At 45.3% G+C, this 25,031-nt stretch overlaps 1 protein-coding gene across 3 annotated transcripts; it reads right to left on the bottom strand.

Moving 5' to 3' along the window:
* On the bottom strand, positions 1-25,002 carry SLC14A1 (solute carrier family 14 member 1 (Kidd blood group)). Of its 3 annotated transcripts, none has more exons than XM_056138062.1 (9): positions 24,928-25,002; positions 15,390-15,552; positions 13,314-13,503; positions 9,546-9,674; positions 7,780-7,972; positions 6,568-6,715; positions 6,252-6,386; positions 3,125-3,174; positions 1-933 (listed from the first exon to the last, which is right to left on the bottom strand). In XM_056138062.1, the coding sequence occupies exons 2-9, from the start codon at positions 15,523-15,525 to the stop codon at positions 760-762; spliced, it is 1,155 nt and encodes a 384-aa protein (XP_055994037.1). In that variant the 5' UTR covers positions 15,526-15,552; positions 24,928-25,002; the 3' UTR covers positions 1-759. The 3 variants fall into 3 exon arrangements, with proteins under 3 accessions (XP_055994037.1, XP_055994036.1, XP_055994035.1); XM_056138061.1 differs by lacking the exon at positions 24,928-25,002 and adding an exon at positions 24,200-24,431; XM_056138060.1 differs by lacking the exon at positions 24,928-25,002 and adding an exon at positions 24,216-24,431 and having other exon boundaries at positions 2-933.
* Between the last annotated feature and the right edge of the window lie 29 nt (positions 25,003-25,031).

Below are 25,031 nucleotides of genomic sequence, written 5' to 3'. Positions count from 1 at the left end.
AGCACAAAAATGTGTAAGTCTACAACTATACCTCATGGTGTTTCACTAATTAAAAATTTTTTTTAAAAAGCTTTTTCAGTTTCCTAAGGAAAGTGACAAAATAGAAAAATTGTACTAATTAAATCTCTTTATCCTTCCTGTAGCTTCATCAGTTGGAAAAAGAAAACAACATCTCCCACCCCCAAACATCAAGACTAAGGAACCCAGGAATAAGCTCAGTGAACAATCTGCTCTGCTCCTGTCTCCCCACTCCCATCCCCAGTGCTAACCATGTCTACAATGTGCAACTTATATTGATTTTAACAAGCCAGCCTGCTTAGCTGAGAATACCAGGTTGACCTTGATTTTGTGATTGTGAGTTCCATTCACCTGAGGCTCAGTAGGTTCATAGAGCTTAATGTTTAATACTGTTAGCGTCATCTAAGCAATCAAATATGATGAATCTATAAAAATAAATCAATATCTAGCTCTAGCCTCCCTTCTTTTTGTTGGAGCACCATGACTCATAAACATGGGACAGTCTTAGTGCCAAGGACCCATTAGAGTTTAAAATTCCCCAGCCAGAGCACACCCATGGGATATATTGCTCCCATGTCTGAAGATGTTCTTGGAGTCTAAAATGAAAAACCAAAAATATGTCTTAAGAGCAGATCACCGGAGTGTTAGTATGAAAGTTGCTAGCAGTGAAAATGACAGTTTGCCAGGCAGGGGGTCAGAAATGCCTTGTGACCTTGGCCGTGGTGAACATTGACCTTGTTCTCACAAAGGGCTTTCCGCCATCCTTTTCTTAGCATGCTTATAGAAAATTCGGTTTTCTTCCGTGTAGGTGACTTTACTCAGCGGCATTCTGTAGATGTTGCGGTTTCCCGTGGTGATCAAGAGGAAAAGGAGCGCAGCCAAGCAGAAGGGCCAGGTACAGGCTGGCAAGCCAAACTGGGGAAGGAGAGACATGGTCATGATTCTTGGTATCCCTATCAGGAAGTGAGCCCACATGGTGCCCCCTGTGCTTTTCAGTCTGAGGGGTGAGTCCCGGGGCTTGTCCCTACAGAGATTAAGATATTGGGGTGTGTAATATGTCTAAATCTTTGTTATCCTACATTCTTTACTGCTCTACTACATGTCTATTTTGTCTGCCTCTCCCTCCAACCCTTCCACTAAGATGTCCCATACCAGAGGGCACAGAGATGACACTTAGCAAACCACCACTGGTCTCTAATCACTCATAACATGCACACAGCCACCTTTGTTAGTTCAGCCGATGGGATCCTCTCTCCCTTAGGCTAGCTCTTAGGTTCTGCTTATTCTCCTTCTCACTATGGCTCCTTATTCTGGCTTCTCATTCTAAGCTCCACAAGGGTAAGATCCTTCTTAAGCAAAACTGAGCAGACACTATGCCCTGGATCTGGCTCCTAGGGTGGAATTCTGACGACCTGACAGAATCCCTTGGAGGAGTTTCAAAAAATATAGGTTCCAAGCCCCATTCAAGAGCCACTTTTATCAGATATGCCAAAGAACAGAAGCTAAGGATTTGTAGTTTACAAATCCCCCTAGCTGCTGCTAGGGAAAAGTCTTTCTACTTTTGGCTCAGAGATCAGAGTCCTTGAACCTTCTTTTTGGCATGTAAAAGGGTCCACAATGCTCCAGTGAACATGTTGAAGGGCCTGCGACAGGGATTTGACTTCCTGCCACACAGACAGTGCATCTGCAAAAGATCAGATCAGCTGATCAGCTCTGCTGCCTGCTGTTGAGATGGATTGATACAGTCTGATCCATTAGCAGTCAAAACTTCACACCCATGGCTGGGGCTGGCAGAGACTAGCTTTTGTCACCGATAACTAGGTCGAGGGAGAGAGAATCAGCCAAGGTTACTGAGAGGGGAAGTATGGTGGACAGTCAAGAGGTACTAGCTCCTCAGAAGACAGGATGGAGAAGATCCACAGGCAAGACAGTTCTGAAATGGAAGGACAGTGTCAGGAGGCAGTTAATGGGCAAGGAGTTTGCCCATGAAATAATTCAGCCAGGAGCTGGGTCCAATTATGTCTTGATGACTAAGTGTGGCTTCACACAAAGACAAGAGGTGTGAAAAACTACTGACCTGATTAAAACAAACAAACAAAAAAAACCACACTGACAACTGGGATTTTAGTTGAAAGATATTCTCAAGTTGGCATAACTGAGTATCAAGACAGTAGCCTTGTGGAAGTGTGAGGCCGAGAGGTCTGTGTCTGGTGCTTCCATAGGGGCTGAATGTCACCCTGCAGCTCTGACGTTTATGGCTGTTGGCTTTGTTGTCTGAGCTGCTCTATGCTGCAACTGACTTCTGGCCACACCACAGTCAGGCATGTGCCAGAAGCTAAAAAGATAGGTCAGTGCGACTGGAAAGATAGTACAGTGGCTAGGGCACTTGCCTTGCAAGCAGTTGATACAGGGCCTGTCACTGGCATCCCATTTGGTTTCTGAGCACCGCTGCTGGGTGTGACCCAAAAAACAAAGGAGAGGGGTGGGGAAGGATAGGCCAGCACTGTGGCCAGGAGTGTGACCCTTGGCGCGACCTCTGGGGAGCATGTGTGTGACCTTCAACGTGGCCCCCAGGGTAACACATTTGTGTCCTGCAGGGTGACCCCTGGAGACCATGTACGTGAGCACAATGGTGACCCCCTTACAAGCCCATATGCAAACACCAGAGTGACCCCGGCAGGCATGTGTGTGAACCCTATAACTAAATGTTTGAGCAGTACAGGAAAGTGTGTGACACCATATCATGGCAACACACTATCAACAGAGGAAGGAAAGGAGGGGAAAGGATTATTCTGAATTCAACTTCTTAACAATCAGTATATGATACAGATAGTACATTATTCAACTTAAATTCCCCTTCTTGAAGTCAAGCAAACACTGTTTTTCAGCATGCTGAAAAATGTACCAGGGTATGCTGGTGCTGGTACCTAGAATTGACATTTACTTGGTGACGGAAGCTGAGGAGCAAGACCAGGCAGCAGCGAGTATCAGTGTCCTGGGCCCTTCCCCCATCACCATGCAGTCCCTTCCCCCCTCCTCCACCGGGAACATTCCCACAGGAAAGAGAACTGATCTGTGCTGCTGAAGCAGGAGCACATGGACTCACCACAGCCATCATATGGGACATGCTGATCGAAAAGTAGGCAGTAAACAGGGCTGCAACAAAAAAAAGAGGAAAGAACAATGCATGGTGTACTTTTCCTTACCAGAGAAACTGTCCCCTGACCCAAACCCCTAGGAATGGCAGCTTCCCAGCTAACCCCATACCCTGGTTACAAGTGTGAGCTTAAGGTCAGCAATTCGATGTTCAGATTTGGGTTCTACCATTCACAAGCTTGGTGCCTCTAATCCCTTGCCTCTGCCATGAAGAGAATGGAAATATCTTTCACAGATTGTATAGGAATAAAAAGAGTTAATGTCTGGACTTGGCAGACAGAGTGCCCAGTCAAGGTGGCTTGTCTGTGGTTACTATTGTGTTGCTGTATTGTTATAGCTTAGGTCCTTCTGTAGAAGACAAAGCTTCCTTTGGGCTTATTTCAATAAGTTGAATTTCAATCAGTTGAATTAAAATGAAATTTCTAAGTGTTTTTTGAGCTATGTGGTTTCTGTACCATCCTTCTACATCTGTGATTAAAAATTCAGGGTTACAAGGTATCTATAAAAAGCAATGGTTTATAAAGCAAGGTAGCAATTTAGAGATCACAGAAAATGACTGTCAGCTTGGACATTCTCCCCACATTTCCCCCAGTATTATTGAGATGGCACACAGGTCAAGAAGTCACATGCTCTTTTCTTTCACTTTGAGCAAGAATGACTTTTTTTAAAATTTAAAAAATTGTGGGTGAGTGGAGTCACACCCACTGGTGCTCAGGGGCTACTTCTGGCTCTGTGCTCAGGGGACCAGGTGGTGTGGGGATCGAACCTGGATCAGTTGCATGCAAGACAAGCTCCTTACCTCCTGTACTAGCTCTCCAGCTCAGTGAGAATAAATCTTAATTGTAGGTAATTGAAGTGTCTGTGTGACTTTCAGTGTACAACAACAAAGGCAAATATCTCAAGGGAAAAGTGATCATTTACTCAGCATGCATTGAAGAGGGGGTTCAAAGATGTTCGTGAAGCAGCCTAAAGAATAACTGTTACCCAGGGATCAGGGAGATGGCTAAGGGCTGGAGTATATGCTATGCATGTGCTAAGTGCTTAAGGGAAAACAGCCTTTTAGTTCTTTGTAAACAACCTTTCTCCCAACAGGCTGCCACGAGTGCATCCCACTATGAGAACCCAACCATGAAAAAGAGATGCAAAACATGTTTATAGTTTTGCTGGAAAAAACTGGAAAAGAAATAAGAAATTCAAGACATTCCCTGGCAATATAGTTTCAGGTTTGGAGAAAGGCAGCATGACCCCAGGTTCTATTAGAATTCCTCTGCCCAAAAGAGTCATCAGAATGATGAAGAGAGCAGTTCCACAATAAATGGCTGTTATTTATTTACTCTGGCTGACAAATAAAGGCTGGTCATTTGCTTGGCAGTATCAGGGTGATATGGGCAAGCTGAAACTTGTCATGGTATTCTACATGTGAGGCTGTCTTGACAAGAGGGGCTGGAAGTCTGTCTCAAAATGTCTGTCTTGTTCAAAGATTAAAGAGGCCGAAAGTACCCAGTGAGGATGAAACAGAACCTCACATAATGTGAATGAAAGGAAAAATTGGTATGACTTTTGTGAGGGTGAAGCTGTCTTCTGGTGAAATTTAAATGAACAGAGCTGGGATTTTGGCACTGGGATTTGGCTCTTTACAAATTCAGGGGAGTGACTTAACTATTACATTGTTTTAGCAAAGAAAATCTGAACTATACAAAGGAAGGCATGGGAGGCCAATGGTCACCTCCGAAGATGTCCTTTCCTCATCCTTAGAACCCATGTCTATTCCACAAAAGCAACTCTGTGGTTGGGATTTTGTTAAGGATTTTAAGATGGGGGAGATGATCTGGAAAAAGCCAAGTGAACATACTATAATCCCAGGGTTCTGACTATGAAGAGGCAGAAAGTTCTATTCAGGGAGCAGGAGAAAAATATTTTCACTTCCTGCTGCCTACTCAATACACAAATGTATGCCAGGGAGGGCTGCGACCCTTCCCATCTCCTGACAAGAGTCAGTTGGTAAGGGACTGGAGAAATAGTTCAGCATGTAAGGATCTTTCCTTGCACATGACCTGTCCAGGTTTGATCCCAGCACTACTATTGCACTGGTCCTTCAGTTGATCAATAGTCTGGACAAGTATTCCCACTAGATTACAATGAAGATCTGCACCTTTTCTAGTCTTCCATCACTGTTCCTTGAAGAGAGGCTATGAGACCAATAGGTTTGCCATAGGGACTGAAGGTTACTCTGGACAGCTGAAGAGAACTTGGCCAGGGTGGAAGGGGTTATGGGTGGAACAGACAGGGAAGTTAACTGTGAAGATGGGATCTGAGTTGGCATTTATGCTGAACTGATGCCTTACTCTACCTCTCTGGGCTCAGAACCCCAAGTTAGGAGGATGCAGTACGGCAAGGCCAGAATACCTTCCAGGGGTATCACTGCTGGTTAGAGTAGGGCTTTGAAGAGGTTCATTAACACAGTGGTTTTCACATCCTGACCCCCCAGGGCAGTCTCAGACCCATCAGATACCTCGCTCAAAATATAGCCCCCTCCCCAACTTCCCCAGCAATGACACCAGGTCTGATTCTGGAGCAGGACAGGAAGGGGTGGAAGAGGGGCAGCAATAACTAACAAGCTTTTGAAATGGTTTTCCTACCAAACCCTCAAATTTGGGAATGACTGCATTAGCATTGTTCTCTCAGCACCCTAGATAATGGCATGTGATTGGGCAGGACCAATGCATTCCAGATTTAGCTTAAGCACTTTCCTTTTGGCTCCTTAGGTCAAATAGTTCAGGAAGGACCAAGGGATAGTCAAGGCTACTCCTCAATTAGAGGTATGGCAACTGGCTAGTGGGGCCCAATAGGGTGCGCCTGTCTTCACCACACCCCATGGAGCAGCAGCCTAGCTTGGAGCCTTTTACAGGGCTGGAAATTACCTGGGGACATACTTAGAAAACAGGGAATCCTAACTGGAACCCCACCCCCAATTTATCACACTGACTTTCTTTTTTAAAAGTTTGTCCCCCCCCCCCCTTTGCTTTCAAGCCCAGAGTAACAAATGACTTGCCCCGTCCCCATACGGTGTTACTCACCGCAGGCAAGAGCCAGGAGATGGGTCTGCCAGGTGAGTGCCATGAACATGCCTCCAATTGCAATGCAGGACAGGGCACTGTTGAACCCCCAGAGGCCAGCGTAGATGTTCTCAAATGGAGCCGAGAGGCTGAGTCCTAGTGGGCAAGGCGGGCAGGACCAGAGGCAGGATGAGAACTCAGATTGCTTCCAGGTGGGGTCCAGAAGTAGGGGAAGGCATTGTTCCCCTAGAAACAGACCCTTCAGGAAGGGACTAGGGGTCAGGGATCCAGGATGGAGGAGGAAGTGCAGAGCTGGGGGCGCGGCGCTCTGACTTACCTGCTACTATCCCCAGCAGTGAGCCAATGACTGCATGCAGGCATATGAGTGGGGAGGAGAGAAAGATGGCGCACAGGAAGATGCCTCCAGTCCACGGGCTATTACAGCCGTAGATCTGACTGATCCCCACAGGCACAGCTTTCAACAGCTACAAAAGCCATGTAGAAAAGGAAGGGATTAAAACGGTGGGATGGAAACCTACTGGATACCCACAAACACATGGGGTGCAGTCATGGATTTATTCTAGCAACCACAAGAATCTCTTTCACTAAGGAAAAACCCAACTTGCTCTGCTTCATCCTGAGACACACCCACCCTTCCCTGGTGCCAGGAAGGCACACCTTCTCCAAATGCCTTTCTATTCCTGACCCATCACACATTGACACTCTGCTCCACTGGCTGATAAGTTTCTAGGGTAGTCTTGCTACCACCCCACACACACACACACACACACACACACACACATGCATACATATGCATACACGCATGCGCAAGCACACATGCACACACACACACACACACATACACACACATACATTGCACTGAGGATGGAAGAAATCCCAGATTACACTTCTATCTCCCTGGACTTTTCTAAGGCATGAGATCAGGATATGGAGCCAGACATGTCTATGTACACGGAAAGAGTATTACTCCCTGCAATTTGACTATGGATGTGAAGGCTAGAAGGAAACTGTTCCCACCCCCACCCTCAAAACTGGGTCAACCTAGGCACAATGTATATTTTAAAGAGGTGTGGAAATGTACCCACAGGCATATACGGTTATATAAACCAGTTACCTCAGTAAAACAAAACAATCAAACAGAACAATGATTCTGATATCTGCCAAAGCGGAGAAGCAATCCTGAACTCTTGTACATATTTTATGAGATTGACTCTAAGGAAAAACAGAATAGAGCTGTTCCATAATGAGATCTAATGGAAGCACCTCCTTGATGAAAGGAGGCAGACTGTAGAAGACTTAAATCTGGGCTGGAGTGCTCTGTTAGCAAGCACTGGCTCTCATTTACACTCAACCAAACTAGGGCAATATTTGCATGGCATGTTTGGCTTCCAATGGAGGACAGTTCTCCAGGAGTTAGGGAAAGGTGGGAGGTTCATGGACAGTAACACTTTGGAGTTGGAAGAAGGCAGGAGAATTGGAGGAAATGACACCCATAGATAAGTCCATCTGAGAAAGTTGTGTCTCTTACCAGCGGGGCGCTGAGCTCAGACCAGGTGACATTGGGAACGGTGCTTACAGGTGTGAACAGTATGGTTGGGAAGAAGGGATTGTAATGTCCTGTGGCCAACAGGTACATGGACAGCGCCATGTTGAAGGGCAGGGTGAAGACAGGCAGGTCCCATTTGCAAAACACGGAGCCCAGTGCACTTGAGAAAATTGGGCTGAAAACAGAAATAACCCAGAGGAAGAGAAGTCAGGCAGATGAAGAAAATCTTTATATGCTGGAGTAATTTAACTTTCCTGACAAAACCTTGGACTTGACATCATTGCCACTAGTATTTTTAATGGCTTTTTGGGGGGTGAGGTGGTGGTGGAACCCAGTAATGCTCAGGGATCAAACCTGGGCCTCCCACAGGCAAACTGTGCACTCAATCCATTGAGTTCCCACTTCAGCCCTTTCATAAGTCATTAGAATATCTATTCTGAAACAGAAACAATTGTCCAGAGTGTGCAGGCAGGGGCAGAGAGACCCTGAAACAGTGGGTGGACCATGGGAAAGCTGCTGTTTCCCTGTCTGTGAACGGTGATTAGATCCCATGATCTGGGACTCCTTGGGTTTGCTCTCATGGTCTCCCAGACTTGGAACCACCACTTAAGAGCAAATCACATAATAATGGTGGGCAGGTCACAGACATTGCCCATAGGAGGCCGTGCTTCTCACATGTAGCCTTATTCCTGTTTTACTTCTTTATGTTTGGGGGTCATACTTGGGGCGATTCCTCGAGGATTGTGCTCAGGGGACCATGCAGTGGTGGGGATGGATCTGGGACTTGCTGCTTTCAAGGCAACTGCTCTTACCCCTGTGCTATTTCTCCAACTCCTCGTAATTTAATTCTAAATACACCATAGTAGAAAGGAATTCTGACTTCTAGAAAAAGGATTTAAGATCATGTCAACACAGAAACTAGTTTAAAGAATTTAGGGTCAATTAAAAAAATAGAATTGAATTCAATTCAATAAAGAGCATTTTTAGAAGGGAGCAAGGCAAGTGGTTAAGTTTATCGAGACACGCTCTCAGAGTGGGGTTCCTGGGTTAGTCACACCAGCTTGAGCTGGGAACCTTTGAGAAAAGCATGCCCTGAGGCCCCGCCCTAGACTGACCAAGTCAACCTCAGGACTGGAGAGAAACAGTCATTGACTCTCAGAGTGGGCAGTTTTGATGACCTCTGACCTAGGAAGTGGATTCAGCTCTTGGAGACCTTTAGAATTCTCTGGAGAACAGTTAGAATTGCCACTGCCAGGGCAATTCCCAGACCATTACATTAAAATCTTGGTGGACAAGGAGTATGTGGAAAAATCATATGCACCAGTAGATTCTGACAGACACACTTTGAATCTCTATTTATTGTTTCTCCCCAAAGAATGTGTACAATGTAGAGCACTTCAAACTGACCATATACTGACTTTAATTTTTTTTTTATAGAGACCACAGCTAGCTGAGCTGGGAAGCTCAGGGACACACAGGATCAGGCATCAAAGCAGAGCCGTGCCCAGCCTCGGCATGTGTTCTATTATTTGAGTCATCTCCCTGGTCCCTTCATGAGTTTCAAGGGTGCAGCTCAGGAGCTTTGAGGACACATTTTTGAACAGCCATCAACTCCAACTCCATCCACAGTTTTTGTCTTATAAAATCAAACCGCTGCACCCTTTAAACAGCAACTCCCCATTCCTTCCCCCCACTGCACCACCTCATCCTTATTTTTAAAACATGTTTGAAAACCAGGTACAACTTACCACGTCATAGACATCAGAGTCACGGGGATTAACAGCAGCCAGAAATATTCTCCCTTGTCTGAGAAGACAGCCATGAGGATCCCCACCAGCGTGGCGTTGTAGCCATGGAGCCCTGCCGCTATGGCTGCCCTGAGCACAAGAGGAACAACGATAGTTTTGAGGGTGGGGACAGTCGCACTTGGGCTGGCTCCCTAATTAATGATGGGCATAGCTTCCAGATCTTAATGAGAAAATGAGGTGATTACCTAACAATAAATTTCAAAATTTATAAAGAACCACACGAATACTGATAAGGTGCAACAGACACAGCTAAAAACACAAATGTGCAGATAGTGACTCCCGGACTCAGGCATCCCAGCTAAAGATAGAAATTCTAGCATCGAGGGGAGGAAAAGGAAATTAGCAACCCGTTCTGCTTCCTTTCAGCCTTTCCTTTGAAAAGTTAGTATTTTTTTTAAATCATTAAAGGCCACTGACTTGAATGGAACTTTTACATGAAACTGTTTCCTATGTCTGATTTTCTTGGTGCAAGATGTAAGATGCTTGAAAAGTAAATTTACTTTCATAAGTGTCTTTGAACTCACTAGCATTCATCTTCCAACTCAGCATATATTTTCATCTTCCAGGGCATCCAGTTTACCTCTGAGTATATATTTTCACATGATTACAGAGAAAAACAATGACTTCGCCTTTGGCAAAGGGATTCTATGGAATGTCTGCTGAGTTCACACCTATAGCTTCTTTTTTTCTTTTTGGGTCACACCCGGCGATACACAGGGGTTACTCCTGGCTCCGCAGTCAGGAGTTACTCCTGGCGGTGCTCAGGGGACCATATGGGATGCTGAGAGTCGAACCCAGGTTGGCCGCGTGCAAAGCAAATGCCCTACCCGCTGTGCTATCTCTCCAGCCCACACCTATGGCTTTTTAATGTCTGTTTTACTTCACAGAATTTAATCTCACTTATAAAAGTTGTCCTCCACTGAGATAATGGTGGAGGGAAGCAGACATTGGCGGTAGAGAGTACGGGGCTGGAATGTTATATGCATGAGACCCTATCATAAATGGTATTGTAAATCATGGTGTTTCAAATAAATTCAAAAACAAGTAAACAAAACACCCAAAAAGTCCTATGGGGAAGTTTCTATTGGTAATTTTCCCGCTGGTAAGAGCAGAATGTTTTTAATAGAATAATTTACTGGGGGAAAGAGAGGGGTTTGGAGTCACACCCTATCATGCTCAGGGACCAGTTCTGGCTCTCTGCTCAGGACTGACTCCTGGCAGTGCTCAGGGGACCATATGTGGTGCTGGGGATTCAAATTGGTTGCATGCAAAGCAAGCATCTTTATCCTCTACTATATCTCTGACCTCTTCAGAATAATTCTTTTGTGTGTGTATGGATGGCTTGTGTGTGGCATGATGGCTTGGACCAGCTGTGCCCAGCTGTGCCCAGTGCTTATGCCTAGCTTTGTGCTCAAAGATAGCTCCTGGGGGCTGGAGCGATAGCACAGTGGGTAGGGCGTTTGCCTTACACGCAGCCAACACGGCCGACCCAGGTTTGATTCCCAGCATCCCATATGGTCCCCCGAGCACCGCCAGGAGTAATTCCTGAGTGCATAAGCCAGGAGAAACCCCTGAGCATCGCAGGGTGTGACCCAAAAAGCAAAAAAAAAAAAAAAAAAAAAAGGATAGCTCCTGGTAATGTTCAGGGATCATATGCAGTATCAGAGATGAAACCTGTGTACACTCTGTGCAAGGCAAATGCCTAATTGGCTCTACAATCTCTCCAGCCTACTTACTGAGTAAAACCGTTGACAAGCAAGATCTCCTGAGCTTCTGAGATGTGACAAAGGAGAGCTCTGTGAAGGCTCACTCATGGTAAAAGTCTTTGGGGCTGCAACTGTGAAGATGGGTGTGAACATGGTAAAGGGAGGGGGTGGGGTCTAGTGCAGGACCTGAGGGGGAGGTGAAGCAGTCTAGAGCCACTGCACAGGGTGGGACCAGGTGACATGATGGCATAAGAGTGTCTTCTTGGCTTGCTCTGACATGGAGTCTCCAGATCAACAGAAAGGTGACATCACTTCCATTCATCCAGGGAGAGAAGAGAGGTGGGATTCCTGTTCTAGAGTCCATTGTCTCCCTTAAATTATCCCTCAGGACATGTGGGAGGTGGAGAAATTTGTATCGGGTTAGCTCAGGAAGTGCTAATGCCCTCTAGACACTGGGACTCTCCGATGACAGGGTGGAGCTGTGCAAAGACTTGTCCTCCCCGCAACTACCTGGAGATTAAGTGCATGGATGTGCTCAACAGAAAATGAGTGCAATGTCTGCAGGTCGCAGAATGACAGCCTTACAGCCATAGAATGCGTTCTCTTAAGATAGAAATCACCACATTCATGTGACTTAAATGCACTTTAGAATGTCTACCACGGAGGTCTGCAAACTAACACCTGCAGCCATGGCTGGTCTTCTAAGCAGAACCTGATTAGGAAAGCAGGTCATGCTGGAGCAAAGCAATGAAGGAATTTATTCAATATGGCACAAATGTGTACCCACTCCCAAACTATAAAGTCCATTTCTTTTTCTCACAAGCCTTAGAATAGGGTTTAAACTAAGATAACAAAATCATCACTGACAGAGGAAAATTCAGGTTCCTTGACTTGTTGGGAAAGTGGAATATTGACTGACTCTTCTGAGAACCTCTTTAGGCAATTTTCAGTAAAGTTAAAAGAGTTTAGTTGTCTGTGGACCATCTTCTGGGAACTAGGCATTGATCTCAGGCACTTGGAAGACTGAACTGGTTATTCAGGAGTTAGCTGTCTTCTGCCTAGAGGAGTAAACTCACTCCCCATTCAATGATGGAACCATTGAATGGGGATATAAAATACTTATTATATCTCATCTGCACAGCAGAGCCTGGAAAGCTGCCCGTGGTGTATTCGATATGCCAAAAACAGTAACACGTCTCACAATGTTACTGGTGCCTGCTCGAGCAAATCGATGAACAATGAGAGGACAGTGCTATAGTGCTACATATTTCGGAAGACCCCTCAATACTCTCCTAAGTCAGAACTTGTAATTTGTGGTCATTCATGTCTCTATAAGCTGAGCCAACCTTTGCACTATTTATGAAGAATGATTTTGCTAAAATAATCATGGGAACAAACTATCATCGGGACTCTCAAACCACTAAGACATTTTTTCTCCATGAACACATAGATATATTTTTTGTTTGTTTTTGTGCCACACCTGGCATTGTTCAGGGATTACACTTGGCTCTACATTCAGCAATCACTCCTGTTGATGCTCAGGGGACTATATGGGATTCCAGGGATCAAACCTGGGTTGACCACATGCAATGAAAGGGTCTCATATCTGGATCAGCCACACGCAAGGCAAATACCTTCCCACTGTACTATTTCTCTGGCTCCAGAGACATAGACATATTTCCTCATAAAAATGTTAAGAAATAATTGATCAGGCATCCAACAATGTTTTTTTAGACACTTCTTGGGAATTAAGCGTAGATTAGTTCTGGTTACCATGCGCTGACATGAGAACCTAGGTTCATGTAGACTGGCCACCTCTCCAAGTGCCATGAAGAAAAGGTTATAAATGATTCTTTTAGTCCTGACTAAAGGCAAATAGAGAGTTCTCTGAGACAAAGATCTTTCTTTTTTTTTTTTTTTTTTATCCTGAGAAGGGTGGGGCTTTATTGCCCCAAATCACTCATGGGTTTCCTGTGTTCTCAGGCTAGAGGGTCACACCTACCTGTCCTGACTGAGTAAGAGGGCCGTCAGGGTGGACACCACCGTTCCCACACAGCCGTTGAGAGCCAACCACGGGCTCTGCACCAGGAGCCCCACCAGAATCAGTATTCCACTGATGGGGTTGTTGATGAAGACCACTTGGGATATGCCCCGAAGAATCCAGTCAACGAACTGGAGCAGCGGGGGTTTGTCTGGAAGACACAAAATCAATGGGATTAAGAAATTGGGTGCAAGACACTAAGTCCAGGAATCATCCTGAGAAAAACAACTTTCTAAGTTCTGAGTAAAACCATCAACTCCTCCTTGAATGAAAGTGAAAACGATTTTCAATTCCTTAAAGCTCTCTCTGTATCCTTTAGAGATTCCCAGTCTCTGAAAGCTTTAGGCTTACCCACACAAACCCTTCTAGAACCTGAGCTTCAGGAAGTCTAGAGCACACTGATTTACTATGCTCAGAGAGACAGATTTAAATAAAAAAAAAAAGAATTACACACCGTCCAATTTCAGGGTTTGTGGGTTGGCGATGTAAGAATTGAACCCAGGCTGGGACTGGAGCAATAGCACAGTGGGTAGGGCGTTTGCCTTGCATGCGGCCGATCCGGGTTCAATTCCCAGCATCCCATATAATCCCCTGAGCACCGCCAGGAGTAATTCCTGAGTGCAGATCCAGAAGTAACCCCTGTACGTTGCCGGGTGTGACCCAAAAAGAAAAAAAAAAGAATTGAACCCAGGGCTTCAGACACACAAAGGAGCATGCCATACCACTGAGCTATATTCCAGGCCCTTGAATTTTTAGTTTAAAGGTGTTCAGGGGTTACTCCTGGTGATTTTGACAAATGCTAGGGTATAAGGATGCAATGCTGCTATGTCCTTGTAGTGCTAAGAGCAGGGGTCCCCCAGGGCTATCTCCAGTGTCGCTTGGGAAGCCAAGAGTTGCTGAGGATCCAGTCTAGCGTGTGCCCTAACTGCTATGATAGCTCCTGACTCTAAACCATCAGTTTTCAAGAAATAAAGTTATGGGTTAGAGCCAGGTTGTGAAGGGACCATTTAAAATGTTATAAAACAGAAGCCAGAGAGATATTATACTGGGTAAAGTACTTGGCCTTGCACGTGGCTGATCCAGATTGGACCCCTGACACTGAGTCCTCTGAGTACTACTAGAAGTGATCCCTGACCACAGCTGGGTGTGGCTGAATCTCCTATCCCCCCTCCAAAAAAATGTTACAAAATAGGAAAGAAAGAAATACATTTTAAAAGGTAGGGGAAGATGAAAGAAATGAGAGCAGTGAAGGAAAGAAATGGAGGGGTGGGGAGGGGGAGTAAGAAGTAGGGGGGCAACAGGGGCAGGGGCCAGCGACCTTGTTACATCAGTAGTATAGAGGTGAGGTGTAGGCATATCTCTAAGTCACAGAGCCAACAACACTGCCAAAAGGAGCCCCAAACTTTTATAAATACACTTTAAAATGTGCCTGCTAAGGAGGCAGACTGGGGATAGAAGGAAACCTGGGATCATTGTCAGAGAGAAATTGACACTGTAGTGAGAGTGGTATTGAAACAACATATGCCTGAAAACCTATCACATACAAATTTATAAATCATGGCCCCTTAAATTAAAAAATTTGTTAAGAGGGTAGATTTCATGTTGTGATCATCTCAACATAAAGTAAAAATAAGTAGCACAGTGGGGAGGGCGTTTGCCTTGCATGAGGCCCACCTGGCCGGGCTCGATTCCTCTGCCCTTCTCGGAGAGAGCCCGGCAAGCTACCAAGAGTACCTCGCCCTCAGGGCAAAGCCTGGCAAGCTACCCGTGACATATCCAATATGCCAAAAACAGTAACAACAAGTCTCACAATTTGTTGTGAGACATTACTGGTGCCCGCTCGAACAAATCGATGAACAGCAGGAGGACAGTGCTACATTGCTACATAAATAAAGGAATCATGTTTGAAAGCAAACATTTTTCTGTGCTTAAAAAATTAAGGCAGGAGACTAAAATTAAAGATTGAAGTTGAAGAACCAGCAAAACAGCTTCCTAAAGTCACTGTCCCTACTCTCTGAGGACTGGAGGCACACATACCTTTCAGCCAGTCGGCAAGCTCTCTCATATCCCCAGTGACGTAGGTTAGCACCCTGGGGATGCACCGTCTCCTTTGATATGCTGACATCTGGCTTTCACTTGAGTCCTCTTTCTCCATCCTGGTACTGTCCTCCATGAGGTTTGCTTCCTCTTTCTCAGGCTTCTTGAAAAGAACAGGATTTCTTCAATCCCTGATGCAGAACACCTCGGACTGCCTGGTGATGGGTCTGGGCAGAGCAGTCAGAGACTTAAAGGAACTTCTTCTGGACCTTGGCATCATTCCTTTAGCATCATCCTCACCTCAAGCCCCTCCTACCTTTACTGTCACTACTACCAAGACACATTTCTGGCCTTATATCTCATCAAGTTCTAGTTCTGGTTTAACACATATTGATTAAGCACCTTACTACATGCCATCCACAAAAGACTCCATCTACTGAGAAAGATGGAAAAATTGGGAGTTTCAATGAAATGAGTCAAAAAGAAAAACGTCAAAAGGGCTAAGTTCCAATGCTTAAGCTGCCCGTTGTTGACACAAGAACCAGGGACCAAGTGACCACATGATCTGCTCACCAACACAGACAAATCCACTGCTTTTAAAGACAAGCAGTCTTCGGAAATTAAAATTTCATCTTAAAAAAGAGAGTTTTATAGTTCAAAGATTGGAAAGGAACAAAAATGTTTCAAAACAGTATGTGTCAATACAGACTGTATAACCTATGATAGAGATTCTTCAAGTCAAGATGGTTTGACTAGATTCTCAACCCAGGTAAACTGCCCCAGCTACATCATTTTATTTATATGCAAGAATAATTATCTATGAAGGTCTAGGAGCTAGAGAAGGTGGAGGCAGACAGAGTTGCTGGAAACCATAGGGCTGTAATATAAGAAATTACGTGAGATCCAGGCATGGTTCAGCAGCAAAATTTCCTCCTTTTCACTGTGAGGTCATAAGTTCCATCCCTGGTGCAGTCCACACGCACAAATGTGGTCCTGGAAGCTCTGCTGTGTGGGACTGGCCTGACACTTCAGCTGAGTGCACCATCTCTGGGGCACAACTAAGTGTGGACGAGCACAAATCGAGTGTGTGATCCTCAGATAGCACCACAACTAAAGGTTCTTGAGCTCAATGCCAAAGGTGCAACCCTGAGAGAGTATGTGTGTGTGTGTGAGAGCACCCCCACAAGCATGAGTGTGAGCACCTGGCCAACTTCCATAGCATGTGTATAAATACTACAGTGATGTCACATGAGCTTTGTGTGAGCATAATGCACACAAGCATCTTGGCTTTCATGTGCATGACCTCTATGAGTACTGAGACAGGTGTTCAAGCATCGTCATTGGAAGCTCAAGCTCCACAACCAAGGAGGTGTGTAACCCTCAGCCATCACAACAACCAAGGGAAATTGTGAGGGTAGGGGGAATCAAAGGAAAGGGAATGGCCAAGGCATGGAGACAGGAAATGTGCTCCAGGTAAGCTAAGTCTAACTGTGGCTGTGCTCACTCAGATGCTCTTCCAATGTCCTGAACAATAGAAATAATGAGTTTGCCTTCAGAGCATCAGACCATGGAACTCTACAGTTTGGCAGACAAAAAGGAAGGAAGGGGTCCTGGCGTCAAGGACAGTTACAAAAGGATACTGAGTATGGGATCCCAGTGAGGGTAAAAAGAAAGCCAAGGGAAAAAACACCTTGTGTGTAAGGTAAGTCAAGATCCTGGCCAGGTGAGTATAGGGCATGCCACACCTCTAAACCCTGAAAGCCTAATGGTGAATGTTGGCTCTGTAGGTGCCTGGGATGTGCCAAGGAACCACCCCCAGCTCATGCAGCTAAATCACCCATTGTATCCCATGGCCTCACTGGAAGGGAGGTGTATGCTCAGCTCCTTGGGGCTCTAACACTGCTTCATTTATCAGAGCCAACAAATTGTTATCAACAGATAAAAAGTTATGCCCTTTAAGAAAATTCCTGACTCTAGTCGGACTTTCTATTAATCCCAGGACGGAAACCAATGGGGGCAACTCGCCATCTCACTTCGAAACAATGGCAGACCACTAATCATTACATAAAGGAGTGATTTATGCATCCTGTTCTGAACAAAGCTAATTTTGCTGGGCAAAACAGTGTTAGCCACCATCATTAGTGAGTTCTCTTATGAAGATTTTCATTAAGGGTCTGTGTGTGGGGAGTGCGAAAGGGAGCACAGGATTCAAGATTTCATATCTACTGGAGCTATAGTCTTATCCGAGAAATTATTTTATCTTTACCTGGCAGTGGGAGCTCATCAGTAGTGCTGGGGTCCAGGGGTCACATCTTCCTATACTTGGGGGCTATTCGGATAATACCTGGAGGTGCCAACTGGGCATGTGTTTCAACCCTTTGACATATCTCTTGGCCCCAGGAAGGATTTTTAAAAAATTTTTTTTAAGTCACACATATAGTTCAGTGATTAGAGCACTTGTCTTGCATGTATGAGACCTAGGTTTAATTCTCGGAAAACACACACACACACACACACACACACACACACACACACACACACACTCTCAACAGCCCAGCGGGGGCTAGAGTGGTAGTACAATGGATAGCATGCTTGCTTTGCACCTGGTTTACTTAGGTTAAATCCCCAGAACCCCATATTGTTCCCCAACCCCTCCAGGGGTGATCCCTGAGTGCAGGACTAGGAATTAGCCTGAGCACTAGCAGGAATGCCCCCCAAACCAAATCAAACAAACAAAGCACCCCAAACAGCTCAACTATAACTGCTGAGTTTCTGTTACTGAGTTCGTCAAGTTCTACAGCAGGGAGCAATGAATAAAATCAGAAAAGTGGCATTTTTATCCCCTGCAGAAGCAATTATGTATAAGAGTTATTACAGGTGAAAAAATTCATGTTTGCAAAACTTCCGGTACATGCCTATTTATTTTAGAGCATTTTAAATACATCACCTCCTAGATCTGGAGATACAGATGTGAAACTTGATAATATAACAGGCCAGACCTGATTGAGAACCTGGGTGGCTAGAATTCCCTCCCCCCACCCTGACCTGCAGTTAAGTCAAGACTGAACTTTTCTTGTCTGAAGGCATAGCCTAATAGAGAGGTCATATTGCCATATGTCACTCCAACATCCATAGACTGAGGTGAAGTAGAGGATATTCAGATGCCAGTGAGAGAGATCTTCCAGGATGGACAGTGACTGTTGGTTGCCCCAGGGAACCATTTATTTATCTGGGGGTGTGGTGGGGGTGGAGGGAGATGCACCAGGTGGTGCTGGAGCTCTAACCCCACCTCCTGCTCTCAGCTGACGGAGCAATCTCCTTGCCCCTCAGAGAACCATTTGTTATATACAGTGAGTCCCCTCTGAGCCCCAGGAAGCCTTGACTATTTGTTCCAAAACTCAGACCTGACTCATAAATAAATCTCAAAAGAGATCAACAAGCTGCTGAAATTTCTCAGACACCCTTTCCTGGCCGAGACCTTCAGGGCAATCTCAGGAGGGGGCAGGCTAGCTTCTGCCCTACCAAAGCCCAGGCAGCCATTTCCACAACCCAAAACTGCCACCATGCCTCTGGCAGGATTCTGCCACCTCAGAACTGAGCCTTACAGATGGCACAGTGAAACATTCTGGATTTTCTGTAACATGTGGCCACATTTGTGACATCTCCAGACATCTCCAAACTCTTCAACAACACACACAATATAGCACTGGATTGGATGGATGTAATATAGAAGCCAAACAATATTAACTAACAAAACATGAACACAGAAGATTTAACTTGCAACATCAGCTTAGTAAACCCTCAGACAAGGAATTAATGTTCCCATGGTGAGATACAACAACTTTCACAAATTTTCTTCTATAGAAATATTTTTTAATCATTCTGTTAAGCTGTCAGTAGTAACAAGCAATAAAAAATAAATTTCTGTGGGCCTGCTACAGGTACAGGCTTGAGGAGTTGTTGGGAAAATGGAGACAATGATGGAGGGACGATGAGAGTGGTGGTGGGATTGGTGTTTGAATACAAAGTGCTATAACAAATCATCATGAACACCTTTGTAAGCCACAGAGTTTAAATAAAGTGGGGAGAAAAAAGCTTAGGCTTGAGAACTGGCCATGAGAAACTAGTAACTTTAAGCTATAGTTCACCTTAACATGTCACACTAGGTACTGGTATTTCTTTAGAAAACTTTAAAAACCCACAGCCTAACTGGAATTCAAGATTAAGGGGAAAATAAAAGCAAGCAATTCCAACAACATACAAAAGACTGGGTGCACTGAAAGTCTGTAGTGAGCTTCCCCTTTCTTTCCCAGTTGTCAAAATTCCATGCAGTGAGCTGGGGAGATAGCATTAAGGCATTTGCCTTGTGCACAGCTGACTTAGGTTCCATCTCTGGCACCACATACACTCCCACAAGCCCTGCCAGGAATGATGCCTGAGCCAAGTACCAGAAGTAAGCCCCAAGTACTGCCAGGTGTGGTCCCCAAACAAAACAAACAAATTCCGTACAGTTCCATCAGTCTAGCAAGGCGAGTGCCATGTGTCTCTCTGGACCAAGGGCATCAGGCATAGCCCTGGGCATCATACCAGGCGCAGACCTGCTCAGAAGGCGCCCTAAACTTGGGGTGCAGGAAGACATTCCCAGGGCCAGCAGCTGTAATGCAGGGAGTGCGGCTGCTCTGGACCCCACAGGCCATTCTTAATTTTAGCCAGCTGTGATCTCTGGGGGGGGGGCAGGCTTTATGCTCTAAAACGTCTGCCCGGAGAGGACCGTGAGGGAATGGTACCAGCGCGGGGCATCAAAGCCTGTTCAGATATTCCTTTCTCTCCTGGACCCAGAGTATTTTGTGCTGGGGGGTGCAGGGTGGGGGGGGGAGGGTCTTGAGGAAGGAGCACGTGCAATGCACGAGGTGTGCAGGCAGGTTCTAGAAGCAGCGAGCGCCTCCTAGCCAGAGAGCCTTCCCCAGGAACCTGGCGAACCTCTCCATCCACAGGAGCTAAGCTGCTGAGCCCAGGGTGCATTTCATTTGGGAACAAAACAGCGCCCAGAGCATGGCAGCAAGACTCAGTCCCAAACCCTCGCATGTCTGCACCACAATTCTGACGGGGACAGCCAGGGTTGCCTTCCCTCTCTCGATGCCGGAGAACCCTAGAACAAACCTCCACCCGGGGGCTGGGGGAGGGCATCCCTGGCTTTGCGATAAGACCCGAGAAAGACATGGAAAGGAGGAGAGCCCCAAGCACGCAGATGCTGCTTTAGGCTGTTCTTCTCTGGGAGGTCATGGAGGTTGGGTTTCATTACTAGGGGAGACCGGGGGCGGGGGAGCTTGCCAAGGCAATACTTAAGGTTCCACTTTGGTAATGCAATAACCCAAACTGCCGTTTGGTTATTTACAGGTGCCACAAGGTCCCTTGCGGGGTCTACTTCCTGTGACATGATTCTATTTCCTGTCATATTATTCTCTTTTAGTGCCGGGATGCCCCCGTGTTGCACAGACTGCCCCCCCCCCAATCCTGGGATTGGCCTGGGAGGTCCTGGCACTGTGCCCCAGGCGCCCCCAGCTCCCCACCCCCATCCCTTAGAACTCTGCAGCCTCTTGACTGAGTCCCTGGGAGTCATTCACCCCAGGAACCCCGAATCCCTCAAATACACAGTATAAATAAGTCTTCTAAAAAGATACGTGTACTACTAAAAACAACACAACATAAAGCAAGCAAACAAAACCCCCCACCTTATTTGCTTGCTGCTGTGGATTGACTTTCTCTTTGTTGTTGTTGTCTGGTATTGCACACTCCAGGAACCCTGAGCCCCTGAGGGTTACATAGGAAAAATAAGAATCTTTTAAAAAGATATATTACTACTAAAAACAAAAGAAAAGGAAAATAAGCAGCACCTTATTTCCTTGCTACAGTTGATTGATTTTCTTTTCGTGGTTGTCTAGGGTTGGTGGCTTGCTATGACATACTTTATGTGGTGTGCCACATTCATGGACATTTTTTGGGGGGAGAAGGGGGCCACACCCAGCTATATGCTCAGGACTTATTCCTGGCTTTGCATTCAGGAATTGCTCCTGGCGTTGCTCAGGGGACCATACGGGGATCAAACCTGGGTCGGCCACTTGCAAAGCAAACGCCCTCCCTGCTGTACTATTGCTCCAGCCCCCAGCCATAATCACGGAAATATGGAAATGCACCCGTGGCTCCAGAACCATACTAAATTATATATAATATATATTTATAATACATTTATTTAGTTTTATATAATATATATGTATATTTACTTGGTAATCAAACATTGATTGCACAGCATAATGCCAGTCTGAAAGACTGTTAGGGGAGCTGGAGTGATAGCACAATGGAAAAGGAACTTCTCTTCTCTTGCATGCAACCTAGCAGGGTTCAATCCCTGGCAGCACATATGGTCATCCTCTGAGCCTGACCAGGAATGATCCCTGAGCGCAGGGCCAGATGTAAGTGCTGAGCACAGCCAGGTGTAGCCCCCAAGCCAAATAAATTAATAATAAAAAGACTGTTAAATGGCATTTTGTCTCATATTTAAATAATAATTATTAAATACTTGGCATAAACTTAATAATCAGCAAAACAGCACACTAGTGATGGTGTGATTTTGAAATTATGTGCACAAGAAGCCATTATTAATAGTATTGTAAACCACAAAATTGCAATCAATAAAAATTAAAAATATTAATAAACAATATTGTGTACTTAGTGGAGTTCAACAAGTGTAATGACTATAAATTTCTTTTTTCCTTCTTTCTCATTTGTTTGGTGTTTATGTGGTTTTGGGACCACACCCAGTGGTGCTGAGGGGTCCTCAGGATGGTTCCCAAAGGTGTTTGGGGGATCTTGTGGTGTCAAATGGAACTCGGGCTTCCTGCAAAGCTTGTGCTCAGTTAGTGAGGTTGTGTCTCCAATTTTTTTGTCCTTTTAAAAAATATATATTTTTATTGAGCCAGAGAGATAGTACAGTGTGTAAGACGCTTGCCTTTCATGTGGCTGACTAGGTTCAATCCCGTGTACCCACACGTGGTCCCCCGAGCACCTCCAGGAGTGGTGCCTAAGTGAAGAGCCAGGAGTAAGCTCTGAGCCCAGTTGGGTATGGTCCCCAAATAAATAAAAGAAAAGTTGTATTCTAGAAAAGTTGTATGTCTGGTATCTCTCTTTTTTCTTCCCCTTTAAATTTTTACTTTTTTCTACTGGCTTGGTTTGAATGTGAAAAACTTATACTCAACTAAGTGATTCAGAAAACTCCATAATGGTGGAAAATATGACATGTCTTAGAAATGAATTGTGTGTCTGTGTTTTTATTCCATTATTAAACCGCCTGGCTAGTTAAGTAACAAACTATGGTTCTGCAAATTGCATTTGGTATATTTTTGTTTGATAGAGAACAGCAATAAGCAATTCAGTAGAATAATATTTCATGTTATACATGGTCGCAGAAAATCACGATTATGACCATCCTGTTATTCATTGATTACCTCGAGCAGGCCCCAGTAACGTCTCCTTCATCCTAGACCTGAGATTTTTTTAAAAGTGCCATATTCAAGGCTCTTTCAGAGTTAGGAGAATGAGACCTATCATTGTTACTGGTATTTGACATATTGGGTACACCATGGGGAGTTTGCCAGACTCTGCCATGTGGGCAGGTTACATTCGGTAGTCTGCCAGTTTGTCCAAAGTAGGAATGAGATAATAAGATGTTGCTTCCGGGAGCTGGGTTTTATAGTCTCTGGGTCTTGGCCGTTGATGGAATTACAGGGCGTGGGGGTGGGGGGGGAAGTTGGTGGGTGTGACCCCTGCCTACTGGAATTTGGAGGATCTGGGTGGAGGATGCTCAGCCCCGATCCGAGCAGGCATAGAGATCTCAGCCCAGGGACCTGCATGCCTTTGACCCACAGAAAATAAGAAAAGAAATAAAAGGCAGCAGGAACTGTCACAGTCCCTCAGTGCAGGTACTTACCTTTTCCATGTCTAAAAGGTTCCTATATATTTCCCACCACTTAAATCACACATATCATGGATACAGTGAAATCCTTCAACTCCACAATTTGTTCAGAGTCACAAGATGCAAAAAACTGAAAGCCAGGTGAGGTTCTATAGAGCACGCACTACAAGTCTTTGTTTTCCAGAAGGGAAGACCCGCAGTTCAGAGTAGAGACCATACAAGTTTACTCAGCAGAGCCAGTTCCCTTAATGCTGCCTAAGATTCTCTCTGAGCCGACAAGGAGTGAAGGAACAGCTCTTCAAAGTCTAGGTTCACATGAGGGAGCAAACACAGCAAGATCTCCCTGACACTTTGAAATCATCCTGGTTTAACTATGGGGGCTGAACAAGCACAAATTCAACTGTCCCCTTTCACCACTGTCTCTGCAGAAAGAAGAGTCTAACAAACATCTTCCCATGCCTCAACATGAGCCGCGTGCACCCCTAGGACTCATCTCTCCACACCAATACTGTAATAAGCTAAAGCCAACATCCCAAGAATATTTCGGGAGCTTCCCGGCACACACCAGAAAGCACTTTTCCAAGCTCAGATCACTCACGAGTGAATGAAGCGGTTACTCATCACTACAATAAGCAACATCAAGATTTCATTGGCCGGTGTTTCCTGTTGCATTCTATGAAACAGATCATTCTCTGAGCAGCACGTTAGAAATATCTGAAGTTGGAGAGACCCGAAAGTCTGGCTATGCCTCAAGCGTCATATTTTAAAATAACCCCCAAGTTTTGCATAAAGAAAGCATTTAAACAGTCATGCCCTATCACAATAGTCTTCCAGCACTGACCTCCTTTGGTACTTACAATAATCTTTATTTTAGGCAGTTATTTATTTTAGTAGTGGGACGGTTTTCTTCAACGCTGTAATTGGAAACAAAGAAAATGCTGTCAAATATTCCTGGCTCCTGGTTAAAACACTTCTCTTCAGAGCACACCGCTCCGAAGAAGCCTTGGGGTCTGAATTCCACAACAGTTAAGTGCAAGTTATAGAGACTCTGCCAATTCCGTGGCTTCACTGTCACCACCAGTCCCTCCTTCTTTCAGCGTGACAGCGCATGCAGGCAGGGCATAAAACCATAATTGGAAAGGGCCCTGCCCAGTGCCCTGGTTTCTTTATTTTCTGGGTTTTTTTTTTTTTTTGAGTCATATTGATACATCTCCAACTTAGTTATTTCAAGATCAAAGCCCCAAACTGCTGTGGGTAAGACCAGAATCAATTTTTCCACATTAGGAGGATGCCTGGCTGAAAATCCTGCTCCCTGTGGAAGTCAGGGGGGTGCTTGCACCCTGCTTCAGAATCCTGAATGAAAGACACCCCTTTCCATGTCTCAGCAAGGAGCGGGTGGCTATGGAAAATTGCTTTCTAGCCTTCCAGAACCCTGCCCTGGCTGCTTCTACGCAGTCCGGACCATCTGAAACCTATTTCTCCCGCAAAGAAGGGCAAAAAGAGTAGAAAGAAGAGAAGACGAAGAGACAAACAAGCCCCTGCCCCGACTACAAAGAACAGGGAACTCACCGCAGCTGGTTTCCTGGTGGCAGAAGGCACTGGCTGATAAAGCCCTGCCGGGCTCTATTCAAAGGGAGGAGATAGTGCTGGGAGGAGGCACCCAGTGGTTTTAT

The sequence above is a fragment of the Sorex fumeus genome, unplaced genomic scaffold (genome assembly GCF_029834395.1).
Source record: "Sorex fumeus unplaced genomic scaffold, SorFum_2.1 ptg000128l, whole genome shotgun sequence".
Lineage (NCBI taxonomy): Eukaryota > Metazoa > Chordata > Mammalia > Eulipotyphla > Soricidae > Sorex > Sorex fumeus.
The sequence above is the reverse complement of the archived record's forward strand: the minus strand, read 5'-3'. Positions and strand labels throughout refer to the sequence as shown.

Coding starts and splice junctions, on each gene's coding strand:
- SLC14A1 (XM_056138062.1), bottom strand. CDS start 15,525: ATGGAGGACAGTACCAGGATGGAGAAAGAGGACTCAAGTGAAAGCCAG. Junction 13,504..15,389: donor GCTTGCCGACTGGCTGAAAG/GTATGTGTGCCT, acceptor TGTGTCTTCCAG/ACAAACCCCCGCTGCTCCAG. Junction 7,973..9,545: donor ACTCTGATGTCTATGACGTG/GTAAGTTGTACC, acceptor TTCTGTTTTCAG/CCCAATTTTCTCAAGTGCAC.